This window comes from Myotis daubentonii, chromosome 8, assembly GCF_963259705.1.
Source record: "Myotis daubentonii chromosome 8, mMyoDau2.1, whole genome shotgun sequence".
Classification (NCBI taxonomy): domain Eukaryota; kingdom Metazoa; phylum Chordata; class Mammalia; order Chiroptera; family Vespertilionidae; genus Myotis; species Myotis daubentonii.
In genome coordinates this window covers 76,965,232-76,990,671 of record NC_081847.1, presented here as the reverse complement: position 1 = coordinate 76,990,671, position 25,440 = coordinate 76,965,232, and the positions used below count along the sequence as shown (strand labels likewise).

The 25,440-nt window shown below is 49.5% G+C and overlaps 1 protein-coding gene across 42 annotated transcripts in view; it reads left to right on the top strand.

The window, feature by feature from the left end:
• Positions 1 to 22,169: 22,169 nt before the first annotated feature.
• Positions 22,170 to 25,440, top strand: part of CELF4 (CUGBP Elav-like family member 4) — a 271,724-nt gene continuing 268,453 nt past the window's right edge. For 23 of the 42 annotated variants that reach the window (XM_059707176.1, XM_059707163.1, XM_059707175.1 and 20 more), the window contains exon 1: positions 22,173 to 22,677. In XM_059707176.1, the coding sequence (XP_059563159.1) occupies positions 22,392 to 22,677 (286 nt within the window). In that variant the 5' untranslated portion in view covers positions 22,173 to 22,391. Of the gene's footprint in view, positions 22,678 to 25,440 lie in introns of all 42 variants that reach the window. The other 19 variants (XM_059707145.1, XM_059707178.1, XM_059707144.1 and 16 more) reach the window with 4 other exon arrangements.

Below are 25,440 nucleotides of genomic sequence, written 5' to 3'. Positions count from 1 at the left end.
GACTTAGCATAATGTCCTCAAGGTCCATCCATGTTGTCCCAAGTGGCAGGATTCCTTTCTTTCTCATGGCTGAATAATACTCCATTGTGTGTGTGTGTGTGTGTGTGTGTGTGTGTGTTATATTCCACACCTTCTTTATCCATCATTCATCTGTTGAGAGGCACTTAGGTTGTTTCCAAATTGTTGAGAGGCACTTAGGTTGTTTCCAAATCTTAGATATTGTGAATAACGCTGCAATAAACATGGGAGTCCAAATATCTCTTCAATATCCCGTTTTCATTTCCTTTGGGTATATACACAGAAGTGAGATTGCTGGATCATATGTAATTCTGCTTTTAATTTTTCGAGGAGCCTCCATAATACTGTCCATAGTGGCTGCACCAATTAACATTCCCACCAACAGTGCACAAGTTTTCCCTTTTCTCCACATCCTCGTCAACACTTGTTGCCTCTTGTCTTCTTGATGAGAAACTCCACAGTCTGATGTCACTGGGACACTTGGTGCTTCCTCAGCATTACCCAATACTCCATGCTCTCAGATCACCAATTTTCATGCTGGCCAGAATGCCTCTGTCATTTGTCTACCAAGTGACTCCTGCTTCTTCCTAACTCAGCTCAAACCTAGTCTGGGCTGCTCCCACAGCACTGCATCCACCTCTTTTTATCACCTGCTCACTTTTCTTTGATTATCTATGTAGACACCTGTGTTTATGCCTCCCCCATAGGAAGTCTCCAAGAACAGAGGTCATTTCTTATTTTGTGTTACAGTTCTTCACAGGGTGCACCTAATGAATGAGTCCTACATGCAAATGCTTTTCTCACCTTTATCACCTACTGGTATTTCCCCTGTGCCAGTTTGTCAAAATGGGCAGGATTTGATGCAGGAGAATATCAGGAACCAGGCAGGAAGTTGTGCCTTAGAGGAGTATGTGTGCTTCTTTATCTCATCGGTGAGGGAAGTAGCCACAGACAGGATAAACTGGCAAAGGCTTAAGAAAGGCAGGACACTGATGCCCAAAGAAAAGTAGTCACAATGGGGTAAAGTCTTGTGAGATTGACTATCCATCTGAGTGCTTGCCTCCCTGTTGCCCACATCCTACACTAAACAGCTGACATTTACACCATACAACAAAACTGGGAGGGAGGTATGCTCATCACACTTCTCAAGGAAGGACTCTCTCAGAGCAGAAAAGAAACCTGTTGAGCATACAGCTGGCTACTGGCAGAGTCAGGATTCAAACCCACTCATTTACCACAAAGCTCTTACTTGCAACTGTGCTGCTGAACAAGAAATCAGGCGGAAACTGCAGGTCCCATTTGGTGGAAAAACATGTTTATGTACATTAACATCATGTTCCTCAAATCCTTTTGTGCCACAAGAAAGCATTAAATAACTAATTTAAATAGAGAGATCTTAATAAATTCACATCCACACACCTTGCCTAAAGTCAATTCTCCCCATGAGCGTGAGCCTCCCTGTGAGGTGGGAGATGCAAGCGCCAGACTCCTGAAGTGGCTGACATTATGGAACCATGGGTGATGGGAGAAGGGGGAGAGGCTGCAAGGACAAGCTGCCATGTAGGCAGCTCCCTGGCCCGCAGATCCTCTCTTCACAAAGCCCCTTTACCACCCACAGCTACCTCCCTTCCACTCTCTCTGTGGGTTCACAACCCTGCTTACCCTCCACCCAATCACCTGCAGTTGCCTCACAAGGATTCGCCTGCTCCCTGCCCCTTCCATCCCAACATAGCCCTCTCACCAGTGCAGCCCAATCTCACTGGAGCACAGCGCAGATCTGCTCAAACCCATGTGGAGACTCTCACTGTGTTATAACTAAAGTTTGAATCCTCAGCTCAACTCAAGGACTTTCATACACAGCCTGCAACCCACCAAACAGATTTGACCCCAGTTACTGACTCAGATACCTTCGGCTTCAGCTTCAGGCCCAGAGCACAACTTACTGCATCCCAAGTGAGACTTGCTCCTCCATTCTACTGGTTCTCACTCTTTCTCTCCTCTTAGAACATCATTGCCTTCTCCCAGACCGCCCACAAACATCTGTAAAGCACCTACTAGGCAATCCTGGCTTGTAAAATCAGATTTCTCCTCAACACTTAGTGTTCATCAGTCTCCTGATGAGAAGGAACCTCATCCTTCTCTATATGCTCAAATATTTACGCTTGGCCTTGAGCTACAGGCATACATCTGCTTCTCCCAGCACAGTAAGCTCCTTAGAGACAGGGAGGTGGCATTGATGGCATTGAGCCCCATTATTGATCATCAATCCAATCTGATTTGGACTGATGGCAGTTCCAACGTTCCCGGATCATCATTCCCCATTGGCATATAAACCGCAACAAAAAAATGTATCTTGCCATAGCCAGTGGTCGGCAAACTGCGGCTCGGCAAACCGCGGCTCACGAGCCACATGCGGCTCTTTGGCCCCTTGAGTGTGGCTCTTCCACAAAATACCGGCTCTTCCACAAAATACCAATTTCTGTGCATGGGCCACGAAGTTTCAATCGCACTGTACGTGCGCAACTGCACGTGGTATTTTGTGGAAGAGCCACACTCAAGGGGCCGAAGAGCCACATGTGGCTCGTGAACCACAGTTTGCCGGCTACGGCCCTAGCCTGTTTGGCTCAGTGGATACAGTGTCGGCCCTCGGACTGAAGGTTCCTGGGTTCGACTCCAGTCAAGGGCATGTACCTCAGTTGCAGGCTCGATCCCCAGCCCTGGTCAGGTCGGGGCTCATGTGGAAGGCAAACAATCAATGTGTCTCTCTCACATCAATGTTTCTCGACCTGTGTCTCTCCCCCTCCCTTCCACTCTCTCTAAAAATCAATGGAAAAATATCCTCAAGTGAGGATAAACAACAACAAAAAACATAGGTTATTGAAATAATGATTTAAAATATCAAGGAATGAATTACCTGAAACATGTAATTGGTGCAAAGACATAATAGAAATTGCCCAGTGTCCTGGATAATTTTGATTTACCTAACTTTTATTATTATGTACCTACACAATTAAAAAGACTATGTAAATCTGTAACACTTCGTGCTATTAGAGTGAGTTACTATGTACATCATTATAAAGAGGATCAAAAATATACTTTACACTCCCTCTTGGGCTTAGACTCTACCTCTAATGTTAAAAATGAAAGTGATGTCAGGCTTGAGACCCCTTCATTCCATTAGCCGGTTGGAAAGCATTTATTAAACACCCACTGCATCAAATCTTAGGCTACAAAGTAAAGGGACATAGTTCCTTCCTCCAGGTGTTTCTGCTCTGGTCAAGAATACAAGATTTAGCCTTATGAAAGCTAAACAACACAGAAGCAAAGGACAGGTAATGTAAATTATTTACATGGATGCTGAAGAAAAATCAAAGTAAAAGAAAAATTCAGACAAGGTGAAGGTAATCAGGAAAGATGCACTTGAACCTTCTTACTTTCTCAATAGAGACTAATAATGAGTTTCAGAAAACCCTGTATTAACCATCTTAGGGTGTCAAGTCAAGATGGTCCCAGGGGATGTAACAAACCAACTGTGTGTGTGGGGGGGGGGGGGGGGGGGCGGCATCTGATCCTTTAGGCCAGCCGTGGGCAAACTACGGCCCACGGGCCGGATTCGGCCCATTTGAAATGAATAAAACTAAAAAAACAAAAGACCTTACCCTTTTATGTGATGATGTTTACTTTGAATTTATATTAGTTCACACAAACACTCCATCCATGCTTTTGTTCCGGCCCTCCGGTCCAGTTTAAGAACCCATTGTGGCCCTCGAGTCAAAAAGTTTGCCCACTCCTGCTTTAGGCCTTTCATTTATTCCCTACCTTGTTATACAGCTAGGCCTGGTACTAATGCCCAGAGTATGGTGGTGAAGGACAGGGACATACATGGTCCTTATGAATTAGCCGAATTTGGAATATATTACAGGAGAGGATCTTTTTTATCTTGGAACGTCATGCTTTCAAATGTAGGTTGATATTCAAGTCAGTTGAATTCCTAGGCACAAAATGAATGATGATTGGGATGGAGGCGGGGTGGTTCAGAGGCAGGAAGGATGGCAGGAGGAAACTAGAGTGAGGATAAATGCCAGTCATAATTTATAGCATTTCAAGGATGAAAGGGTTGATATGGAGGTTGAGGGAGCAGCCATGGGGATGAAGAAAGGAAAGGAGTTCCCGCCCAAGAAAGGGAGTCCACAGGGAGCTCTGCACAGGGTCAGCCCCCACCCCCAGGCTGAGACTTGGCACTGCTGACATGGTTGGCAGAGCCAAAAAGTAAAAAACAATGAAATGGGGCTGCCATCAATGAGGAAGCATCATGCAATGCCAGCATTTGATTTGGAAAGTATTCATAAGGCATTCTTGGCTAGAATATTTAAGACAAAAATAGAAATATTCTCATCAATGATTTATAAGATTGCTTTAGAGAGATGGGGCAGAACCCAGTATAACAAGGAACAGAAAAGCAGCCTCCCATCTTGTCACTGGGCTGGAGAGTATATACCGGGGGGAGGGGGGAGGGCGGGGGCAGGAGCCATAAACGGGAGCTCCTTGCTCCTATCACAGAAATTCCAGCTCACAAAAGTTACTAAAATAGCTGATCTGAACCTCAGGAATACCAGCCACTTTTTGGATTCTTCCAACTCCAATTTTATTCTTCTCTGGGGTAGAAGCCTCCAGAGGCAATATCAGAAAGTTGCATATGGACTGTGGAGAATGAGAGCAATATTAACTAATTAGCAGTCAATCAGATTGGAACATTATTCCAAACAGGACCCCTTCCTCAGGATTCTATCCTTGGAAGAGGAGGAGATGGGGGACAAGGGATGAAAAAAGAAGAGATTTAGAAAGAGCGGAAGTGAGAGGAAACCTTCCCAGTGAGGGAAGGCCATTTCATAGTGGCACACTGAGCTATCAGAAGCCCATTCCTGGATTCTGTTCCGCTTCGATTATGCACATACTGACTCCATCTCCTGAACTTGCCATTGGAAGCATATGGGACATGAGAGGAAAAGTCATTCATTTCAGACCCAAACTTCCTGCCAGTACTGCTGCCAGTCCCCCGTCCCTGACACAGCCTGCCTTCCTGCATGAAGCTCCCCAGCCAATCTTCCTGAAACTCAAATTTCATCGAATCACCATCATAATGGGGACAATCTTCTGCCCCTATTGCCCACTTATAGGATCAAGATCCTACTCAGACTGACATAGGAAGCTCTCCAGTCCCCCACTCAGATTAGTATTTATCGTACACACAGGGTACCAGGCACTGGGGTGGAGAATTGACAAGAAAGGCACACTCATGCCCTTGAGGACCTTAGAGTCTATTAGGGTGGTGGGGGGGGGGGGGGGGAGGGAGAGGCAGGGAGGTTTCCACCAGTAATTAATTAAATAATGACGATCCGGTAGATGGCTATAAAAAAGCAGAGAGCCACAGCCATAGGAGTGCACAATGGGTCACCCCTCTTAGTCTGTGGGGTCCAGCAAGTAAGGCCTTCCTGAAGCAGTGATGCTCAAGGAGAGATGGGAAAACCGAGCAGCATTTAGCTCTGAAAAGAAAGGGAGTGCGGGCTGCAGGATGGACAGGGAGCAGTGTGCACCCAGACCCCACGTGAGAGAGAACATGAGGATGAGACTAGTAACAGCTGAGGCTAAGGACCAGGACAGGGGTAAGGGAGAGATGACAGAAAATAGGAGAAGCAGAGGGGACAAGATGAGTTATGAGGATTCCTGGAATACCAAGCCAACAAGACTGGGCTCTGCACTAAAAGCAATAGGGAGCCATTCAAGGCTTTTAAGGAGGGAGTTGGCATGACCAGATCTATGTTTTGCAAGTTCATTCTGTGTGCAGAGTAAAGAGCAGGTATGCCAGAGAAGGTAAGACCAATAGCAAAGAGATCAGACAGAAGACTATGGCAAGAGTGTGAGTAAGAGAGAATGAGGGCTTGGTGGGGAGAAGGCAAAGATGGGGTGGAGCTGGCAGCACTTGGAGGATGAGTAAGAGGACATGGTCAGGAACAATTCCCCTTCTGGCTGAGATGGCTGGGTAAATGAGGGGGCTACCAACCAAAACAGGGACTTCAAGTGGAAAAGGTTTGTTACTCTCTTAGGAAGAGAATCCCCAAATCAGAAGGTCTTCTGATGAAAACTTCTAGAAGTTGTAAATAAGGGACTGAAGCTCAGGAGGGCAGAGGGGACGGGACATGTTCAATTAGGACCACTGGCGTATGACAAGGGATGACTATCCTGTGTAGGAATATGGCAGCCCTGGAAAAATGAGGCATAAAAACAAAGAAAAATTCAAGGAGGAAGCTAGGATAACTCCAGCATTAAAAGACTAGCCAGAGAAATGACCCAGTCAATGGGGCTAGTTGGAAGTAGTGAGTGTACAAAGACAGAACAATGAATTTCTTGAAAGAGAAAGAAGATATTTCAAAGAAGTGATGAACAGCATTAAGATGAAGACTAAAGAAGTAGCTACTGGATTTGGCCAAGGCAGCCACTGACGACATTAATCAGAATAATTCTGGTGAAGTGGGAGGGGCAAAAGCCAAGTCTAAGTGTATTATGGAACATATGAGAAACAAAGGCATAGAGAAAGCAGAGGTGGCCCATCTACTTCAAGACCTTTGGTGAGGAGAAAGGGGAACAGGGAGCATCTTGAGAGAAATGTAGGGTGGTGGGACTTTTTACAGGAATCAGCCTGTGGCTGGAAGTGCATAGGCAGACTGCAGTGACCTCAGGGATGCGGAGGATGGGGTCTTCAAATGGGTGTGGCAGCCAACGAGAGGACCTAGAGCTCTATTCCAAGTCTGAGATTCCATGCCTCTCTGGAGAAGAGACACATCAAACAGTCATTTCCACAGGAAACAGTCATTTCCAGTCTGTCTCAGACAGGGAGCCACACTTCAGCACCGAAAAGCAGGATGAGAAGGGGAGCCCTTTCCTCTGCCTCTTGGATATGAGACAAGGAGCATGCAAGTCTTTGAGAAAGTGGTATCTGAACTGGGGCCCATGTGGCTGGGGCCAGGAAAAAGGACTCAGGAGGGAGGAATGGCAAGGAGATAACCCTGCTCCCTCCTCCTGAAAGCATGTCAACTACCCCAGGAGAAAACAGGGAAAGAGGATCAGGCTGAACACAGACTGCATAACAGTGAAGCCAACCCACCCTCCTGCCTCTGTGCCTCTGCCCCAGGACATGGGCACTGCCCCTGGGCCCAGGCTTCTGGCTAAGAGGGAAGCAGGAAACACACTGCTGCCTTCACTCTCCCCAGTCCTCTGTGGACCCAGCCTGTGCCACCTCAGCTCCCAGCCGAGGAACAAAGAGAAGGAAGAAAGACAGACTCACAGTGAAAAGGAAGCACAAGGGAGGAGCGAGAGAAACAAAGAAATGCTGAACAACGAGGAAATAGCCATCTATTACTATTAAAATGAGTGAATGTATGCATGAGAGAGAGGAAGGGAGGGAGGGAGGGAGGGAGGGAGGGAGGGAGGGAGGGAGGGAGAGAGAGAGAGAGAGAGAGAGAGAGAGAGAGAGGAGACCTCAACTCTACATGTGGCCCTTGAGCAAATCACTTCACCTTTTTGGATGTGTAAAAAGAGAAAAGTGGATTTTAATGTTCCTAAGGTTCCTTTCAGGTTGAAAATCCTGTGTTTCTCAAATTCTGCATCTGTATATATATAGCACCCCCAGAGGCCAAAAGCATTAGCAGCACAAAGAAAATACATAAACCCCAATGAGGAAGATGCGCTCACACATGTGCGTCCCTGACAAACAAACGTGCATGCACACACACACATACACACACACACGTGTGCACACACAGAAGGGTGGGTGCTATGCTGAAGAGCATGCCTATAGTGATGAAAGTAGTCAGAGCACATTAGAGAGAGCACTACACATAGAATGTGTCTGCCCAATTTACAGTTGCGCCTCTTCCACTAGTTGAGTAAATGCTAAATCTCAACTAACCTAAATATTTGACAAATGAATCATTTTAGATTGTCAAGCTAAGTACCTAAGGATTTACTCTTCAAATGATCAAAACTAGTTCCAAACGCCACCCCAGAGGGAAATATTTGGACGGTTGGGGATTTTTTGTATTATAAATATGTGAGGCAGACTCTGCCAAACCTGACTTCAGGGTAGGGTTCTGATAGCCCTGGTTGTCTCACTGCTCTTTCAACATACTGTGCGCTGTGCTGCACCCCCGCTGTGCTCACAAAGTGACTAGGCTGCAGGACCACCCTCCAGTGCCCCAGGCCTGGGGGCAGGGTGGCGGGGAACAGACTGCAGAAGCCTCCCTGATTTGGGGAGAAGAGCCCAGAGTGAAGACAAGAACAAGTGTTCTCTGCACAGCAGTTCCTCCCACCCCAGAGCTGGACCTCAAGTCGGGAAGGAGGAGGGGAAGAAAAGGGCACATTTTCAAAGGAAGCTGAAAGCTAAGGACTGGGTACACCTCCTGTGTGGGTGGCTCTGGGCAACCTGGGGTTACCACCCAGAACAGGAAAAAGAGAGTGCATTTAGACAAAAAGATGGGTTCAAACAGATTTCATCAATCCTTTTTCCCTGTTCTTCCTACTTGCCTGATGTGTAGGAGAATCCCAAAAGCTCTCTGGCTGCCCTTTGGGTGGGATATGCAAGGAGAGAACTGAAAGCCAGAGTCTACTCAGCCCCTGGGTAAGGGTGAGAAGTTGCAGGTGAGTATAGCAGGTACTGGGATGCCGGGGTCCAACCCCAGCGGGTCCAGGGGTCCCCAAAGGTGTGGACGGAGTCGGCGAAGAAGGAATGACACAGGGACAGCGTTCAGTTGATCAGCAGCCTAGCCAGGATCTCTAGCCCGGATCTCCAGCCAAGTTCTGGTCTGGATCTCCAGAGAGGTTCTGCTTCGGATCTCCAGCGAGGTTCTGTAGCCATGTTCCCTCGCTAGGTTCTCCAGCCAGGTTCTGTCCAGGCTCTCCAGTCAGGTTCAGTGTCCAGGTTCCAGTCAAGTTCTCCTGCCAATCTCTGTAGTCAGGTTCAGTCCAGGATCCCTTGCCGTGTTCTCCCGCTAGGCTCTGTCTCTAGGCTCCGAGGCCAGTCCCTCTCCAGGATCCTCCGGCATGCTCTCTCCAGCGAAGTTCTTCTGTCTCTAGGCTCTGTGTAGGTTCTGTCTTCTTGATTCTGTTCTAAGTTCTGAGTTCTGAATTCTGTCTCATGAGTTCTGTGTTCTGAGTTCTGAGTGTTTCTGTCTTGTTACAACTGTATTTATACCAGTTGATTCAATCCTATCAATCTCTATTACAAAGGTTAGGGCGTTTCTTATCTCCATTCCAGGGAGAAAAGATTATGTAGTTTAAGCATGATTGTTCGTAGTTAAAGGGATTAATTACCCGCCTGGCACTTAGTTGAGGGGTTTTATTCCCTCCCTAACTTCAGGGGAAAATCCCTACCTGGGGATTCAACCTTTCTCGGAGAGGTGACCTTGGTTAAAACACAGCGCCAAGAAGGTGAGCAAACATATTAAGAACTGTATGCCATATATGCCAGGTTCCTTGAAACAGCAAGGATAGACCGGCTCCCGGACTCAAGGCTCCTTATGACATCTGGACAGGAAGCTCATCAGCCCCCAGTCTGGGGTCCCCAGGATAGAGATGATGGCTGCCACACCACAGAGAGCCCACTGAGGCCCCAGATGACAGCACAAGGACACCCCCAGGCCCCCTCCCCACCACAGGGTGTGTAAGCTCCCCACTACCTGATGCCAAATAAGGAAGATTTGCCCAAACAAGACCGGATCACCCTGAAAAGAGTGAGCCACCTTTAACTGGCACACTTCAAGGCTTTCTCTTCTCCTGGCATCACAGACACTGGGCCCTGGGACAGGAGAGTAAAATGACAGAGCAGATAAAGACATTGGATCTTTGCCCCTCTCAGCAGAAAGTCCCCAGTGCTGCTGCAGGTGGGAGCTGGGATGTGGCTGACCTGGCTCATCCTCACCTGAGGATCCTTTGCCAGCCCTTCCTGAGGTGTCTCCCCCCAGGGCTGAAGGGGTGAGAGAGTCCAGAAATGCAACACCCACTGTGGGAGCAGGGAGTGTGTCAGCCCCAGTGCCCCTGGGTGAAGGCCAAGACTAAGGGCACTCCTTCCCTCAGAATCTATAAATCTATGGAGGCAAAGGAGAGGAAGCCTGGTTCCCTCCTAAGGCATTGCACAGCCCTCACAGCAGTTTACCTTCAGGCCAGTCTCAGACTTAACTGATAAGATTTCCGGCCTGAGAAGCCTCAGGCTACCCCAAAACTGTCTGCCAGCAAAGTTTTCTTGCTGCCAAGACAAAGGGCTGAAAAATGCAAGAGCCCATGAGAAACATTCAGACAAAGGGTGAATGAGCCTGGGAGGAGGAGAGTGAGTGTCCCCTGGGCAGGGCTGGGCAGAACTGTGCCTGGGGCCTGGAGGTGGGTGAACCCAACAAAGCAGGGGCCCCAGGCCTCTGAAACCTCCTTCACTCACAGCCCGGAGCCCAATGTGACCACCAATAAGACAGGAGCCAGGAGGACACTCTGTGCTGTGGCCTTCAGAGCCTCTCTAAGCTCTCAGCCCCTGGGTCCTTCTGTCCTGTGCTCAAGAAACTCCTATTCATCACAGGCCGGGACAGGCTCCCCAGCCATTGTGCCCACTGTGCTCACACCGTGTGTAGGGCCACACACACACACACACGCCGAGACAACCAGCACTTACAGTCTGGACATCTTCTTTGGTCTCTGGTCATTTAATCGGTAGATTCTAAGTGATGTGAGAATACTGACACCCTCGGGTTTGGCCATCTCCCAGTGGTGACACGGGACCTGCATGTGCTTTTGCAGCCTAGAGTTTGATTTTTGTCATCACCATCAGCACCAGCAGAGCCAGGTGAGACTGCGGAGATAACCACATGTTTGCCATACAGATGAGGGAGGGCCCCCCGCCCCCGCCCCAGGAGCAGCAGGGATCGCGCTCCAGAAGAGACAGATGCTCACGAGAATACAAGTCAGAGTTAGGAAGGAGAAACTCAAGCAATGAGCCCAGTTGTATCCAATCTGTGCACAAGAGACACGTGGGAACCCAGATGGCAGAGGAGGGGGAAGCAGGGGAACTCATGCTGCCCACACAGGGCTGAGGGTACCTGGTTCAGGCTGAAAGGCTGCACAGTGGGGAAGACCACAGAGCTACTGCAGTGGTGGGAATGGCTTTCCAAAGGAGGCAGCACTGAGCAGAGCCAAGGCAGGTCAGGACTTGTGAGGAAAAGAGCTTGACGGCACAGCCTAAGGATGAAATCAGCTCACCCGATTTTTCATTTTCACTGTCATTTCCTGGCTGTGAGGCCCTAGGAAAGATACCTAAACTCTCTGATCTTCAGTAGCCTGGTATGTAAAATGCCAATGCCTCCCTTATAAGTATGCAGCGAAAAGGAACAAAATCTGTAGAGTAAGCTGGTAGTGTCATGTAAGGGTAAACAGAGGCAGAGAGACTGCAATGACAGCAGGGACCAGGGAATGAGGATGGCTATGGACAGCCCAGAGGGACAGGCCCCAGAAAGGTGGAGCACACAGGATGCATGAGGCTGTGGCTGTTGGGGACTGCCTCTGTGGCTCCATCTCCAAAGAAACTGCTGCTGTGGAGGCCGGCAGTTCTGCCAAACAGGTTGTCAGTCTAGCCCTTCGAAGGCTTTCTTCCCATTGGCCGGGACTCTGACAGGGAAATCAGCGGGCCAGTAGTGCGGGCCTGGGCAGTGCAACAGACAAGGCCCTAGGGACAGCTTAAGTGGACAATAATTGCAGGTTATTATATACCGGGCTGCAGCCAAAAGCCAGGCAGCTATTAAGTGTGATTGGGAGAAATAATCAGCAGGAGGAGAATGGATGTGAGAACCAGGTTGCTCTCCTGTTCTCAGGGCTTCTCTGAGTCCGCAGCTGTGCAGAGGCAGGGATGGAATGAGTGAAGAGAGGAACCCATCTACTATAAATGCAACCTGCATTCCAGGAAGCAATCCCACCCTGGCCTCTGATCCTCCCCGCTCCCAACAAGATCTGTCCCAATTACATGATTTGTCCCGGGTGGCAGAGCAAGGATTACTGTAATAAATCAGAGAATGAGGTCCAGAGAGGGAAAGCAGGTGACCCAAAGACACACAGCAAGTCTTGCTTAAGTCCCATCAGAACTGCTAGAGCCCCCGTTGCTGTATCATGGCCACAGCAGTGACTTCTGGCATGAATTCCCATCCAGACCTGGCTCTACACTCAGTGGGGCAGGGTGGGGTGAGCAGGAACCATCTCAGAACTGGGACTGGAAGCAGCCAGTGAGACCCAACGGGGGCACAGAGCTCACGGTGTGGACACCAGCTCATCAGTCAGGACAAGGACAAGGAATATGAAATGTGGGAGGGGCAGGTTTATAACAATACAACTGGTCATTTCTTAGAGCTTTATATATTCATTAGTGGTTCTCTGGGATAGAAGAGGAATTTCATGCCTATTTTATAGATGAGGATACAGAAACCAATAGCACTTACATGATTTGTCCCAGGTGGCAATGCTGTCAATCACAGGGCCTTGTGACAGCTGCTGTTCTAAGATCCTGAGACTACACCCAAGATCTGTATTTTGGAGACCTTGGCAGAGGAGACCCTTATTCTGCGCTCTACCACCAGCTGGGAGAACTGAGGCTTCCTCCCTCCTGGCTAGAGTTTCCCATTTCATCAAGAGGTGGTTCTTCTCTTTTGGAGCCAAGGATGGCATGACTTTGAGCCCCAAGGGGTGACACTACCCTCATATGAGGAGTGGATCACATACCTCAACCTCCTGCCTCCCAACCCTCAGCCCCTCCAAGCCCACAACTCAATTTGGAAAAGAGGATGAGGTACCCTCATCTCAGAAGCACAAACACCATGGGATCTTCAAGAAGATTCCCAGAGACCAAACCACTTTCTTCACGATTTCCTAGAGGCAACTCTTACAGAGATGGCTCTACCCTGATGGGGACACACTAATGGAGGCCAATGAAGGAGCACATATGTTGGTGGGAGGTGGCCCCACTGCCCAACCCCCAACTGCTCCAAACACAACACCTCAGTGGACATCCAGGAACATCAGCTCAGTGCCATCCTCAGCTTCTCACTGCTTCTCTCCCTCCCGACATCACCTCTCACAGCCAGGCCTCCCCAGCCACCGTCTGGAAATGACCCTGCTTTGGGTCACATGAGGGCAGAAACCTGGCTCAGGGAGAGATCAATTGCATTGTGACTCAGCAAAGGGCACAGAGCCAGGGAGTGAGTCTCGGAGTTTGCCTACCCTTCCCCTTTCCGGGGAGGGGGTCATGCTGGCCCGTGTGGGAGCCTCCCATGTGCCAGGGCATCAGATGTGTGAATGCAAGCTCCCTGACAATGAGAGCGGGAGATGCTAGGTGTGTGCTACAGTGTGGGCCCCTTCCGAAGCCTGAATGCAGCTGGGCATCACTGAGCTTCGGTGTTGGAAGAAACTCATGAGGTTCCGCCCTTATATGGGCTCTGCTCCCCCCGCCCACTCAGGCAACATTGCACCCACAACTAGAGACTTAGGTCCTTCTCATCTTCCCAACAACTGGAAGGACGACTGAGAAAAAAGCCCAGCTGTCCTCTTCCTTAGAAAATCTCCATGTCCCGTCACACAGATGCTATCTTATGCTACAGCTTATATTTTTATCTAAAAATAAGAAAATTAGTTTACTTTGTTTCCTCTATCCTCACCCGAGGATGTGTTTATTGATTTTGAGAGAGAGAGAAACATCCATCTGTTGCCTCCCATACGCACCCTGACCAGGGATTGAACCCACAACCTTTCGGTGTACAGGACTACGCTCTAACCCACTGAGCCACCCGGCCAGGGCTAGTTTACTTTTTAATGAATATACTCATAATAATCACAGCTAACATTTATTGGGGCACCTACTATAAGGTAGGCATTCATTACCTCTCTTATTAATTTATTATCTCTTCCTGACAATCATATGCAGTGTTACTATGCCCATGTTTCAGATGAAGAAACTGAGGCTCTAAGAGCATGGCTTACATGGCTGGTAAGTTTAAGATCTCTCTGGCTCCAAAGTCCAAACTCTTTCTACACACAGTGCATACATATACTGATATATACTGACATACACTGAGTGGCCAGATTATTATGACCACCTAACTTGTAAGCAAATTAGCTATAATTTGGCGCTGAAGTTGCTAGAGGGCCAGACCATTATAAATAGGGAAGCAGGTTGTTTACCACGACAGCAGAAGTGATTTTTTTCTGAAGATATGGGTAAACAACGCAATTTAACAGCCTTTGAACGTGGGATATATATAGTATATCAGTAATTTAAGTCTTATATTTGTATTTTAAGTAGTAAATGCCCAGTTGCATCTAAATTTTTTAATTTAAAATACAACTATATTTATTTAAATTTTACTCTCTGAACAAAATTTATATTAATGTGTCTACTTAATAAGAGACCAGAATTTATATATACAATTTTACATATACACTTGGGAAAACTTCAAACTTATTAAATAATTTCATTCTGCCATCTGGAAATTATTTGAGGGAGGCATCTTCTTTAATATTCCCAGTGGTAGCAAACCTTCATCCTTTATATGTAGATATAACCTATGGAAAATGGGCCTGATAAGGTGCCCCTCCCACTTAGGACATATGTGTTGGGCCAAGGGCAATTTCTCTCTTCCCACCCATCCTTCATAACTACCCACACACTTTCCTTGTCCCAGTCTTGCGTCACTGGTTACACTCTTCTGTGTTACCAGCAGGCATCAGCATATGGTTGGTAAGTCCCTAGCCTACGTTTTTCCTATGAGCAGGCCTTGCTGTAAACCCCCTTCCCCAAGGTTACCCCTGGAATGTAAGCCTACATCCTTCCATGGCCTTCAGTGCCCAACTTGACTGCCCACATGCCCTTCCATCCTCATCACCAGCCTCCTTCCCTTCCCCAAGCTACACAGCTGCAGCCTTCTTGTCAACAGCCACCTGCTGGGAGAATGAGCAGGAGAGGTTCCCCCTGCCCCCAGTGTGGGTGAGTCTGCGGTCCTCAAATAACAACCCTTTGAAGATCTGGCCTAGTGTAAATGTCCTGCAGTCTCACCTTTCTGAACCCCAGTTCAATTGGGGTCCCCCAGCCCCTCCCAGCCATGTCACTCGTTTGTGTCACCTGCAGAGCCTGTGACACTGAGTTTCTTAACCCCAGCTCTATTGGAAAGATTATGTGCTAGTCTATAGGAGCCTAACAGTGGTGGGAGAATGAAAAGATTAGAAAGCCCGGCCCAAGTAGAAGTTGTCGATCGAACAATATTATCAGGGAAATAGTGGCCATGATAAAGTGACATTCACTCACAGTAATGTGTGTGTAATAAATACAACTTACTACTGCAGTTTCTAAAGTGAGCCCAGTGTCTGAAAACCTCAGGGCTCGTGTACAATAAATTAACATAATTAAAAACTAATTAGTAAAACATCACAATTAAAAGGACTTGCTGCGGCAACACCTCTCAGGTAAGAAGGGGCCGTGAAGTGTCAGCAGCTGGTACCTAAGGCAGGCCTCAAAAAGAGGCAGGGATGTGAGCCAGGCCCTCCAGAAGGCTCCCCATCCCAGGAGCACCTTGAGAAACACATGCAGCAAATGAGGACACCCACTGTGGTCCCAACTCAGGCCCCCGCCAGAGGGGGGCACCCTTCCTGCTCGGTAGGAGGAAGGGGCGGGGTCCTTGCAAAGCTCTCAGCCTCCAGTGGCTGATCAGTGATGCTCTGATAATACTGGCTGGCCAGACACTTTACCTGCATTTACTCATTCAATCCTCACAACAACTTCACGAGGTGGGTTCTAGTACTCTTCCTATCCTACAAATAGGAAACTGAGCCACAAAGAGAGGAAACCTGCCCGCGGCCACAGAGGTATACTAGTAAGTGGGAGAGGCTGAAGCCAGGCAGTCTGGCTCAGCCCACTTGACCTAAACACAGAGGTGAGCCCCTGCTTCTGTCGGAGCTGGGCCAGGGCTCCTTTTGAAAAAAATGTAAATGCTCTGGGGAAGATAAGAGGTAAAATCCTAACCCTCCAGTGCAGACCAGTTAGCTTTATCTGCGCCCTTCTGGAGCCCATTTGGACCCTGAATCCCTACTGTCACCTTAATTTTTCACACGAGAACCGTGAGTCAGCTGCCTCACAGACAAGCAGGTCTCACCTTCGTCCATGGGATGTGAGGAAGGAAGGGAAGGCAGAAAAGAGGCCCGCAGTCTCCACTTTGCAGAGGAAAAGGCTGAGGCCCAGGAGAGCAATAACGCGGGTCCCGGCACGGAGTTCAGGCTCTCAGAGCCCGTCCACGCAGCACTTCCGGTCCAGAGCTTCCGGTCCCTTCATCCCGCCCCTTGCGCTGCCTTTCCATCTCCAGCCCGCCCTCAGCAAAAGTGAGAAAGAAGTCCGGGTTGAGATGGAAGCCTAAAAGAGGGCAATGGAGGGCGGTCCCTGCTGTCCCAAAGGCTCACAGACTCACAAAAGCATTCCCTCCACCTCTGCCCAGCCCGGAGCCGCCACCGCAAGTCCCTGGGGCTCAGCCAGCAAGGAAAAGAAGCCCAGAGGCCCCTCCCTCACCAGCCCTGACTCTTGTCTGAGTTCCCGGGCCACGTAGTACCTCATAGGGTGCCCCTGGGTTTCCCAGCACACAGCATCCTGCCTGTGATTCTCTGCCTCCCTCGGCGAGTTTGCTCCCACAGCCGGGCCTGCTGTGGACCCAGGACAGGACCCATCCAATGCCGTACTCTGGGTGGCAGGAAGCTGCTAATGTTAACTGAGAGAAGGTAAGGACTGTTTCCCTCTTCCTTTCCACGTTAGTTATCGTTCTTTATATCACAAAACCTTCCCAAATTATCCAAGGACAGAGAAGGCCGAGGCTTGTGGAGAATATTAGAAAAAGACTTCTGAGGCTGCCTTCAAAGCCCCGTCTTGCCCACCCAACCTGCCTCCACCTTCTTACCCTCACGCAAGAACCCAGAGCCCGTGGCCTACTCCAGGCCTGGCAGCACCACCCACTGCCTCAACCACTCTCCTCTCTTCCGAGCTGACCCACCCCTTCCTGGAGGGCCATCTTTCTCCACCAGAAAGCCTTTCCCGGGCACCTCTGCCCACACAAGCTACACCTTCTCCGGGGACCCTGGCCTACATCACCAGCACCTTGCACTTGGTTGGGTCATCCCCCATTGTGGTTACTGGGCTCTGAGTTAGTCTCCTTACCCAAACAATGCTCGAGCTCTCTACAGAGAGCAGCGAATCTCTCTCCAGCCTACCCTCACTGCCCTCTGCAGGTCTGGGCAGAGCAGTCCCTCCACAGAGACCATAGAGATGTTTCTTCGGAGATCTGGTTTCAGCTCTGTTTTCAGCTATTCTCAGTATACCTTTGGAGAACCAGCTGCTTCTTGCCCTCCAAGCCCCAAGGCCAGACCATCACCCAGCGCTCTGGCCATCTACCGCCTTCTACATCCTGCCTTCACCGGGGTGACTCTCTCCTCAAGGCTGCTACCCCCATCACAGATCATTACACGAAACTTGGATGGTTTTCTGTTTTCTCGAATGTAGAACTCCTCAGGCCTGGAAGACATTTAACCATCTGTTGCCGTTTGCTGTTCTGAGGTTTTTCACTTGGTATGACTTTGGTCTCTCTAACTAAGCAGCAGGTTCTTCCCAGGCCTGTCCTTTGCTGCTTCCAGTGGGAGGTTGGAAGGGCTGGATGAATGCAAGAATGACTGAGTGGTGATGCCTCCAAGCCAAGCCATGTAGTCTTGAGAGGTTAAACTGTGGTGTGTCCTCAAATGCTTGTTCTCATTCTGAGTTCTGAATTCCGGGCAGAGAGTCTGCCTGGGGCCCTGCAGCTCCCCATCCTTAGGATCCAGATGGATAAAGACAGTATTGCCCCTCCCCCCCAAAAAAAGTCAGACTAGCCTTTGATGTCTAGAAACTCCATCTTGAGGACCTACTGTGTGCTCATGCCTGTTGAGAGGGGCTGCAGAGGAGGAAGAGAAGGAGGGGCCTGATTACTGGGTTTCTGCCCTCTGCCAGTTCACAGTCTAGATCAGTGGTTCTCAACCTTCTGGCCCTTTAAATACAGTTCCTCATGTTGTGACCCAACCATAAAATTATTTTCGTTGCTACTTCATAACTGTAGTGTTGCTACTGTTATGAATCATAATGTAAATATCTGATATGCAGGATGGTCTTAGGCGACCCCTGTGAAAGGATCGTTCGACCGCCAAAGGGGTCGCGACCCACAGGTTGAGAATCGCTGGTCTAGATGGAGAAAGAAGATATACAGGCAGGAGAGTCAGAGCAGGTCTGAGGGTGTGTGGCAACAGCCAGGTCTGTGGAGTGTGGGTCAGTGGGTACCAGAAGGAGGAGAGCAATGGTAGCTCAGCTGGAGGAAAGCTGAACACAAAGAGGGCTTCCTTCCTCATGGAGGAGCAGGAGCAAAGGGAAGTGAGGAACAGGAAGCAATGGAGAAGCCTCCATAACTACACCACCTGCGCCAAGATCCACACCACAGGGGGCTTCCTGATACCCCCCAAAATAAATCAGCAACACAATGTAAACCCCAAATACAGAGAGAAAATGAGAAGCAATTGTTTCCAGCTCCCACTTCCACTTGCCAACCTACTCCCTCTCAGTGGATGGAATAATTGTGGCCACGAAGTAGCACTTGGGTAAGTTTTAATGTTTAAATGTTACAGTAGCACTTTGCCCCCATCTTTCCCTAATTACATTTCTCTTTGGTGATCTAAAATTTAAAAAAATATATTAGCTCAAGTCTCTCAAGGGCAAGGAAACCAAAGAACAAACCTAACCCTTGTTCCTTACAATTTTCTCAGGGGCCCTGCTTCTTTATCACATTAGTTTGAGACATGTGTGTTATTATTTTATCCCCAATACTCTCCTGTGGCAGAAAGATTGGAGCCTAAATGATGCAGCTCTGTACCTTTAAAAGATCAATGCTTGGGCAGAAGCTGCTTCTGCTGCTGTTACACAGGGTAGCTCAGTTATATGGGCCTTGTGTCCTGGTTGCTTCTGTCCCAGCAATCTGGGGGGAGGTGGGGCATTTCACCAAATACCTGTCATTGAGCTGAGAGGTGAGGAATGTGTTACCCCTAAGGGGAGACAGCCCAAATCCAAAATAAGCCATCCTCAGGTGGGAGAGGTGGAAGGGTAAGGAGCATTCACCTAAGAAAGGGCTCTCCACAGGTCGGTGTCCACATGTGGAGAGACACAGGGAGTGGGTGATGGTGCAGGAGGAAGAGGTATAGTCCTGGAGGGAGTTGGCCTTATGCCATCTGGAGTTTACACAAGCATCTGAAATAACCAGATGCCCCCTTTCATTAACAACTCCACTCTCCCACCCACTCCTGCCCGGGGACTGCTTTTATTTATGCATTGACTTTTAGTATTAATAATAATATAAATAATGAATAATTTATTTAAAGGGGGGCCTCCCCTGCACAGGCCCCTCCTTTCTCAGCCCTACTCAGCTGGCTCCCTTCGCTTCCCCTTGTTCGTGCTTCACTTTGAGGAGGGAAAGGGGCAGGGAGAGAACGAGAGACTTCAAGTAGGAATTATTCTCCTAAACTCCTGCTTTGGCAGAAACTATATTCCACTCCTATTGTGAGATCCTGGGTGGTAAACACCAGGGCCACAAGATGATGCTGGATGAGGTCTTTTGGACAAAGTTACTGGCCTCTGCTGATGTGTCCTGAAAGAAAGGGGAGGAGAAGGTCTCAGCCTGGTGGGTACACACACACAAGCAGAGTGTGGCTACAAATAGGGTCTATGTACATACACATCCACACAAGCACCCGCAGCCCTGATAACACATACCTTCTAGCCACACACTCAGTCCCTCTGTGTGCCTACAGGGACATGCTTCTTCTCATTAGAGCACTTCACAGGCACACCAAGCACACAGGCACATGGCAGAGACCCTCTCTGTGTGAGTTTCTGTTTGATTCCATCAACTTGGATGATTCTTAGGCCATTATATAACACTGGATAATGTAAGCCCGGGAACCAAGTTATGAATCAACTATACTTACACATGATTACATCAAGCAAAGGCAGGAAAATCTTTAAATGAAAAGATGCAGTTTCACAATTACAGAATCGTACTTGCTGTGCGGTTTGGGCCCAGGATCCTCCGGGAGAGGTGTCCCAGGTGGGCTGTGGGCTCTGGGCCTGGGGCTGCAAACCTCGGGGCCTCCTCAGGCCTCCTCCTGGCGCTGGAGAGCTCTGCGCTGTGGTTGTACCAAAGGGTCTTGGTCTCGGGTTTTCCGGCAATTGGGGTCTCGTTTCTTTAAATAAAATTTTAAGCATATCGTCTAGTAACGTCACGTAATCCGAGGGCAAGAAAAGAGAAACCCAAAACACTCAAAAGGGGTGTTGGGGACCAGGCTAGGGTCAAGTCAGCAACTCCGCCCCGAAACCCCACTAGGGAGCGGCGCGTTATTTTAATTAGCCCGGCTCTGAAGCCAAGAGGCTGCCTTGGAAAGGCAACTGTGAGAGAGGATGGGATGCGGGTTAATATCATTAAAATGAAAATCTGCTCTCCCAACCCAAGTTTACCACCACATTCACCCCCAGAGGCGGGGCTGTTTGCACCGGCTCCCGCGCCAGCCACTCCCTCTCCCGCGCAGCCGAGGTTCTGTCCCCGGCGGGTCTAGCGGGGAACCCGGCGGAGTCCAGGCTGGGCGGCCGGACCCCTGGCCCTCGTCCGCAGACGCGCTCCCAGCCCCGCACTCTGAAGCGGCAGGTTCCGCAAACGAAGCTCGTGGGGCCAGCGCACGGCGCGCGAGTCTGGGTCCAGTTGCAGCCCAAAGAGCGATTCGGGGACTTTATTTCTTTCATGGTCGATTAAGGAAAAAAAGAATATTTTTTTTTCTTTCAATTAGAACCAGTAAAGTGGACGAGGGCAAAATCAAGCCGGTCCCAAAATCAAGCACTGCCTCACTGGCCACCGCACCCGGAGCCTACTACCTTCCCGGCGGGCGAGCGGGCCGAGGCGCCAGGCTCCTACCTTCTTCCCGCCAGCGGCCGGCCGGACCAGCCGCGGTTCTTCGGGGAGGGGGAGGCCGTCCGGGACCGAAACACCCACCTCCAGCCTTTGCCGGAGGGCTGGCCCCGAGTCGCTATTCCCCGTCCCCCCAGAGCGGCCCCAGTGCTCCCCAGTCCGGTTCTCCCAGGTGGCTCGGGCGGCGGCAGATGCCGTGCGGGAGGGCGAAGGTTTGGGGCTGCTCTGGCAGGTTGGGAATGCGAGGGAAAAAGCGGAGACGGAGAGACGGCGCGCGCGCGAAAGAGAGCCCTTGTCTATAGATTTATCCACATAATATATATTTATGTAGCTTTTTTTTTCTCTCGACACTGATCAATGCGCACTCGGATCTCTGGGCGGACTCCCTCCAAGCCGGCTCCCTTTTTATAATCTAAATAAATAAATAAAGGGAACCAGATGGGAGAGAAAAGCGCCCATTCCACCTTCGCCGCCGCCCCGCCCGCCATCCCTGCCTTTGCTTTGCCCGCCTGGCGCCCTAAAAGAGCTCTGTGGATAATGCCCCCCTACATACCCACACGAAAATGAAAACCTATGTTTTTGAAATACAAAAAGAAAAAGTTGCACCTGCTGCTATTACCCAAAAAAAAAAGGCAAAGAGGCCAGCAGCCCCGTTTCTAACGGGAGCCCGCTCTCCGTGGCCGCCGCGCCGGAATCTCAGCGCCTCCCGAAGAGCCATGCGCCTGGCGCTATTTATAGCCGGGGGCTGTCCGGACCGTACCACCGTCGCTCGCTGGGGCCGCCGACGGGGGAGGCGCGCGGGGCGGCACCGCCCCAAGCCGCCCTGCTCCGGGCCGCCGCCCGCCGCCGCGCGGGAGTCCGCCCGCCCATAGCGCCCTTCCCGGGCCCCGCTTCCCCCTCCTTCTCCAGGGCACACTCGCCTCCCCCACCCCTGGTCTGACTGGGAACTTGAACCGGTCCAGCCTGTTTAAACGGAAAGGACAGAGATCCTGTCTGTTCAATGTAAAAAAAAAAAAAAAAAAAAAAAAAAAAATCAGATCAGACCGCCGAAAGAGAGAGAAGAGAGGAGAGGGAGGGAGAGAGCGGGGGGGAGAGGGGAGAGAGCGCGCGAGCGCGAGCGAGCGAGAGAAGAGAGGAGAAAGAGAGAGAGAGCAGAGAGCGAGGTATAGAGCAAGCGAGGGGGAGAGAACCCGAGTGTGTGTATGCGTGTGCGTGTGTGAGCGCGAGCGAGCTTGCGAGGAAGAGGAGCGAGAGAGTGCGAGCGAGAAAGAATAAAAGGAAAGAAGATTTTTCTCTATGTATATAAAGATGGCCACGTTAGCAAACGGACAGGCTGACAACGCGAGCCTCAGTACCAACGGGCTCGGCAGCAGTCCGGGCAGCGCCGGGCACATGAACGGATTAAGCCACAGCCCGGGGAACCCGTCGACCATTCCCATGAAGGACCACGATGCCATCAAGCTGTTCATTGGGCAGATCCCCCGCAACCTGGATGAGAAGGACCTCAAGCCCCTCTTCGAGGAGTTCGGCAAGATCTACGAGCTTACGGTTCTGAAGGACAGGTTCACAGGCATGCACAAAGGTGAGTGCACCTTATCCTCCTAACTTTGCTGGGGAGGAGAGGGCGGGCGGGCTGGCCGGCCGGCCGCGGACGAACCGGAGACGGCGCGAGAGGCAGCCTCGGGCGGACGCCGAGGAAGGAGGCGCTCGGGCAGCAGAGACCAGGACTGGGGTGCGTGGGGAGCTGTTTGCTGGGGCAAGGCTGGGTTTTGGGAAAGGAGCTGACAGAAGCGGTGCCGTAGGGAGAGCAACTGGAGCAGAAGAGGAAGAGAAAGAGAGAAGGTCGAGGAGGAATGGGGCTTGTATTTGGGGGTACGGCGACTTGAATGATTGGGATGGGGACAGCTGCACCGCCGAGCCCGGGACGCTGAGCGGCAGACTGGCAGGCGCGCAGCCGGTCAGGGACCGAGGGTGCTGTCCATCGCCGTGGTGCTGAAAATACTGAGGAGATTCGGTGGTCTCCGCTCAGGGCCAGAGTAGCAAGAGCGCAACCGTCTAAAAAGGAGGGAGGTGACAAATTCAGAGATATTTTTATTTCGCTACCAATTTAACAGTAAACTCTCCCTGTCGAGCTGTGTTTCTCAATAATCCGGTTGTGGTGTGAGTGGTGGGGGAGGGGGTGGATATTTGAAGGAAGGAGGGACAAAACCTAAGACAAGAATTAGCAAGGAACCAGCCATCCCCTGGGTGGTATAAGGAGTTGGGGAAGCCTGGATGATCCCCCCCCCCTTCTCAGGAAAGTGGGGTTTTAGAGGGAAATTTGTATGTGCACGATATGCATTTTAAAGGGTGTAGCCTAATTATCCCAAACTCACCATGCAGAGAGGTTTATAGTACATTATTTCTCTCCCTTGAAGCAATCAATGCTAGTGAGTGCTTGGGGGAGGGGAGACAGAATAATCAAAGAATTAAAACCTAGCAACTTTTTAGGAAAGTGGTCATGGGAATTGTCTGCAGCCTGCCTGTTTTTCTCCTTGTTTTATTATCTTTAAGGCAGAGCCCCAAATGTGTTCAGTTGTAGGATGTGTGTGGGTGGCTGGTGGGTGATGAAATTAGCCCAGTGCTCTGCTCCCTAACAGTAATGTATAGGATGTGCAGCAGGGATTCATTGGGGCTGGAGCTGTGTGGGCAAGTTAAATGCTTTCTGAGAGAGACTGATCATCAGGCAGAGAAGGAGCACCGTTCTAAGGAAGTTGTAAGGGATGTGTATGGATGTTCTGTTTTTAATAAACAGTAGTGTGGAGAGCCACTGAAGATGCTGTGTTAGAGCTGGTGGTTTTAATGATGAAAACACACACACACATGCACACGCACACCCACCCGCACAGAGAGAGCAGCCTCATCCTTGGCCACAAATGGGCTATGAACAGAGCTGATCCTCCGGCACATTAGGTGCAGAGCGCAGAGCTGTCTGGCTCTCTAAGCAGCAGTGGTTTTCACTATCACAACCGCCCTCCTTCTCCAGCCCTCCCTTCATCCGAATACTAAGCACAGCTCCAAACTCTTCATAGTTGGAGTCCCAGAGAGCAGTTTTTATTGGCTTTAGCATCTTCCAGCTTGCCTGCTGAGGAGTAAATCTTAAAGTTAATGGCATGTTGAGCCGCACAAAACCACGGCAGAATGGAAATATACTAGGTTTGTTGGGGTGGGGTGAGGGAAGGGGCTGTAATGGATAAAGAAACCAACCTTTATCCAATATGGAGAAAATGTTCAGAAGAGAAACTGCAAAGGTGGACTGGGGAGGCAGTGTTTGAAATAATATTTGTTTCCTTTTCCCCCTCCCCCAAATCAACCATATCGTTGTAATTTTTCCTTTTCCAATCAAGCTCCATAGATGCTAATCAATGTTTGTATCAAACCTTTGTCGTTCTAATATGTCCCCAGATTTTAAAATAGTAATAATGAAAATTAAAAAGCATAGGTAGGGAAATTCTTTACCCATCTTAATCATCAGTTCTTGTGACAATTTGAGATTTTTAAAGTTAGAAAAAAATCAAAACCCACTAGAGGCGAAAGACAGTTGTGAAGACCCAGGCTTCCTATGAGATCTGGATTGGAGCACTTTATTTGATGCTTTCTTTCAAATGAAGATAAACTTTAACAATATTTCTTGCTTTCTTCTCATGATCCCTTCTTGCTGGTATCATCACTGTCTCTGATGTTATTTGGACTCCCTTGTACTGTAGCAGAAAAGTAGAATTATCATCATTTGCATCAGGAAGGTAGAGAAGCTTATGATACAGTTATATTGTGTGCATCATCTCATATATATACATACACATACCTGGCCAGGATTCCTAGGACAAGCAAAACTTCATTTTCTAAATAATTCTTCCCCTAAACTGACTCAGTCTGTGGCAGGCAGGCCCATTGGCCCGGCATGCTGGGTGCCTCGTTGTCGCAGCTCACCCTTCAGAGCCTGAGCATATATTTTTTCCTATGAAACTTCCTGCCTCTCCTTCACTTGGATTTTTATAGGCAAGGTTGGGCCACAACATCCCAACAGTGCCTGAAAGCTCTGGGAGAGCTAAATAAATGAGACAGTTTCCGAGGTCTGTTTTATTCAGTCCAAGAAGAGTTTGAACTCCTTCTTCAGTGATACAGCCTGATTTATTAGCTAATCCTGATAAAATAAGCCTCCGGCCACCTTAAAAAAAAAATTACTCGCCTGCCATTGGTGATTAATTACTGTTAAGTCAAAAAGCATGATGAGGCTTGAAGAACAAGGGTTGCATTTGATTTCTAGATTTTCCCCAACTCTAAATTAACAACATGAGGTTCTCGG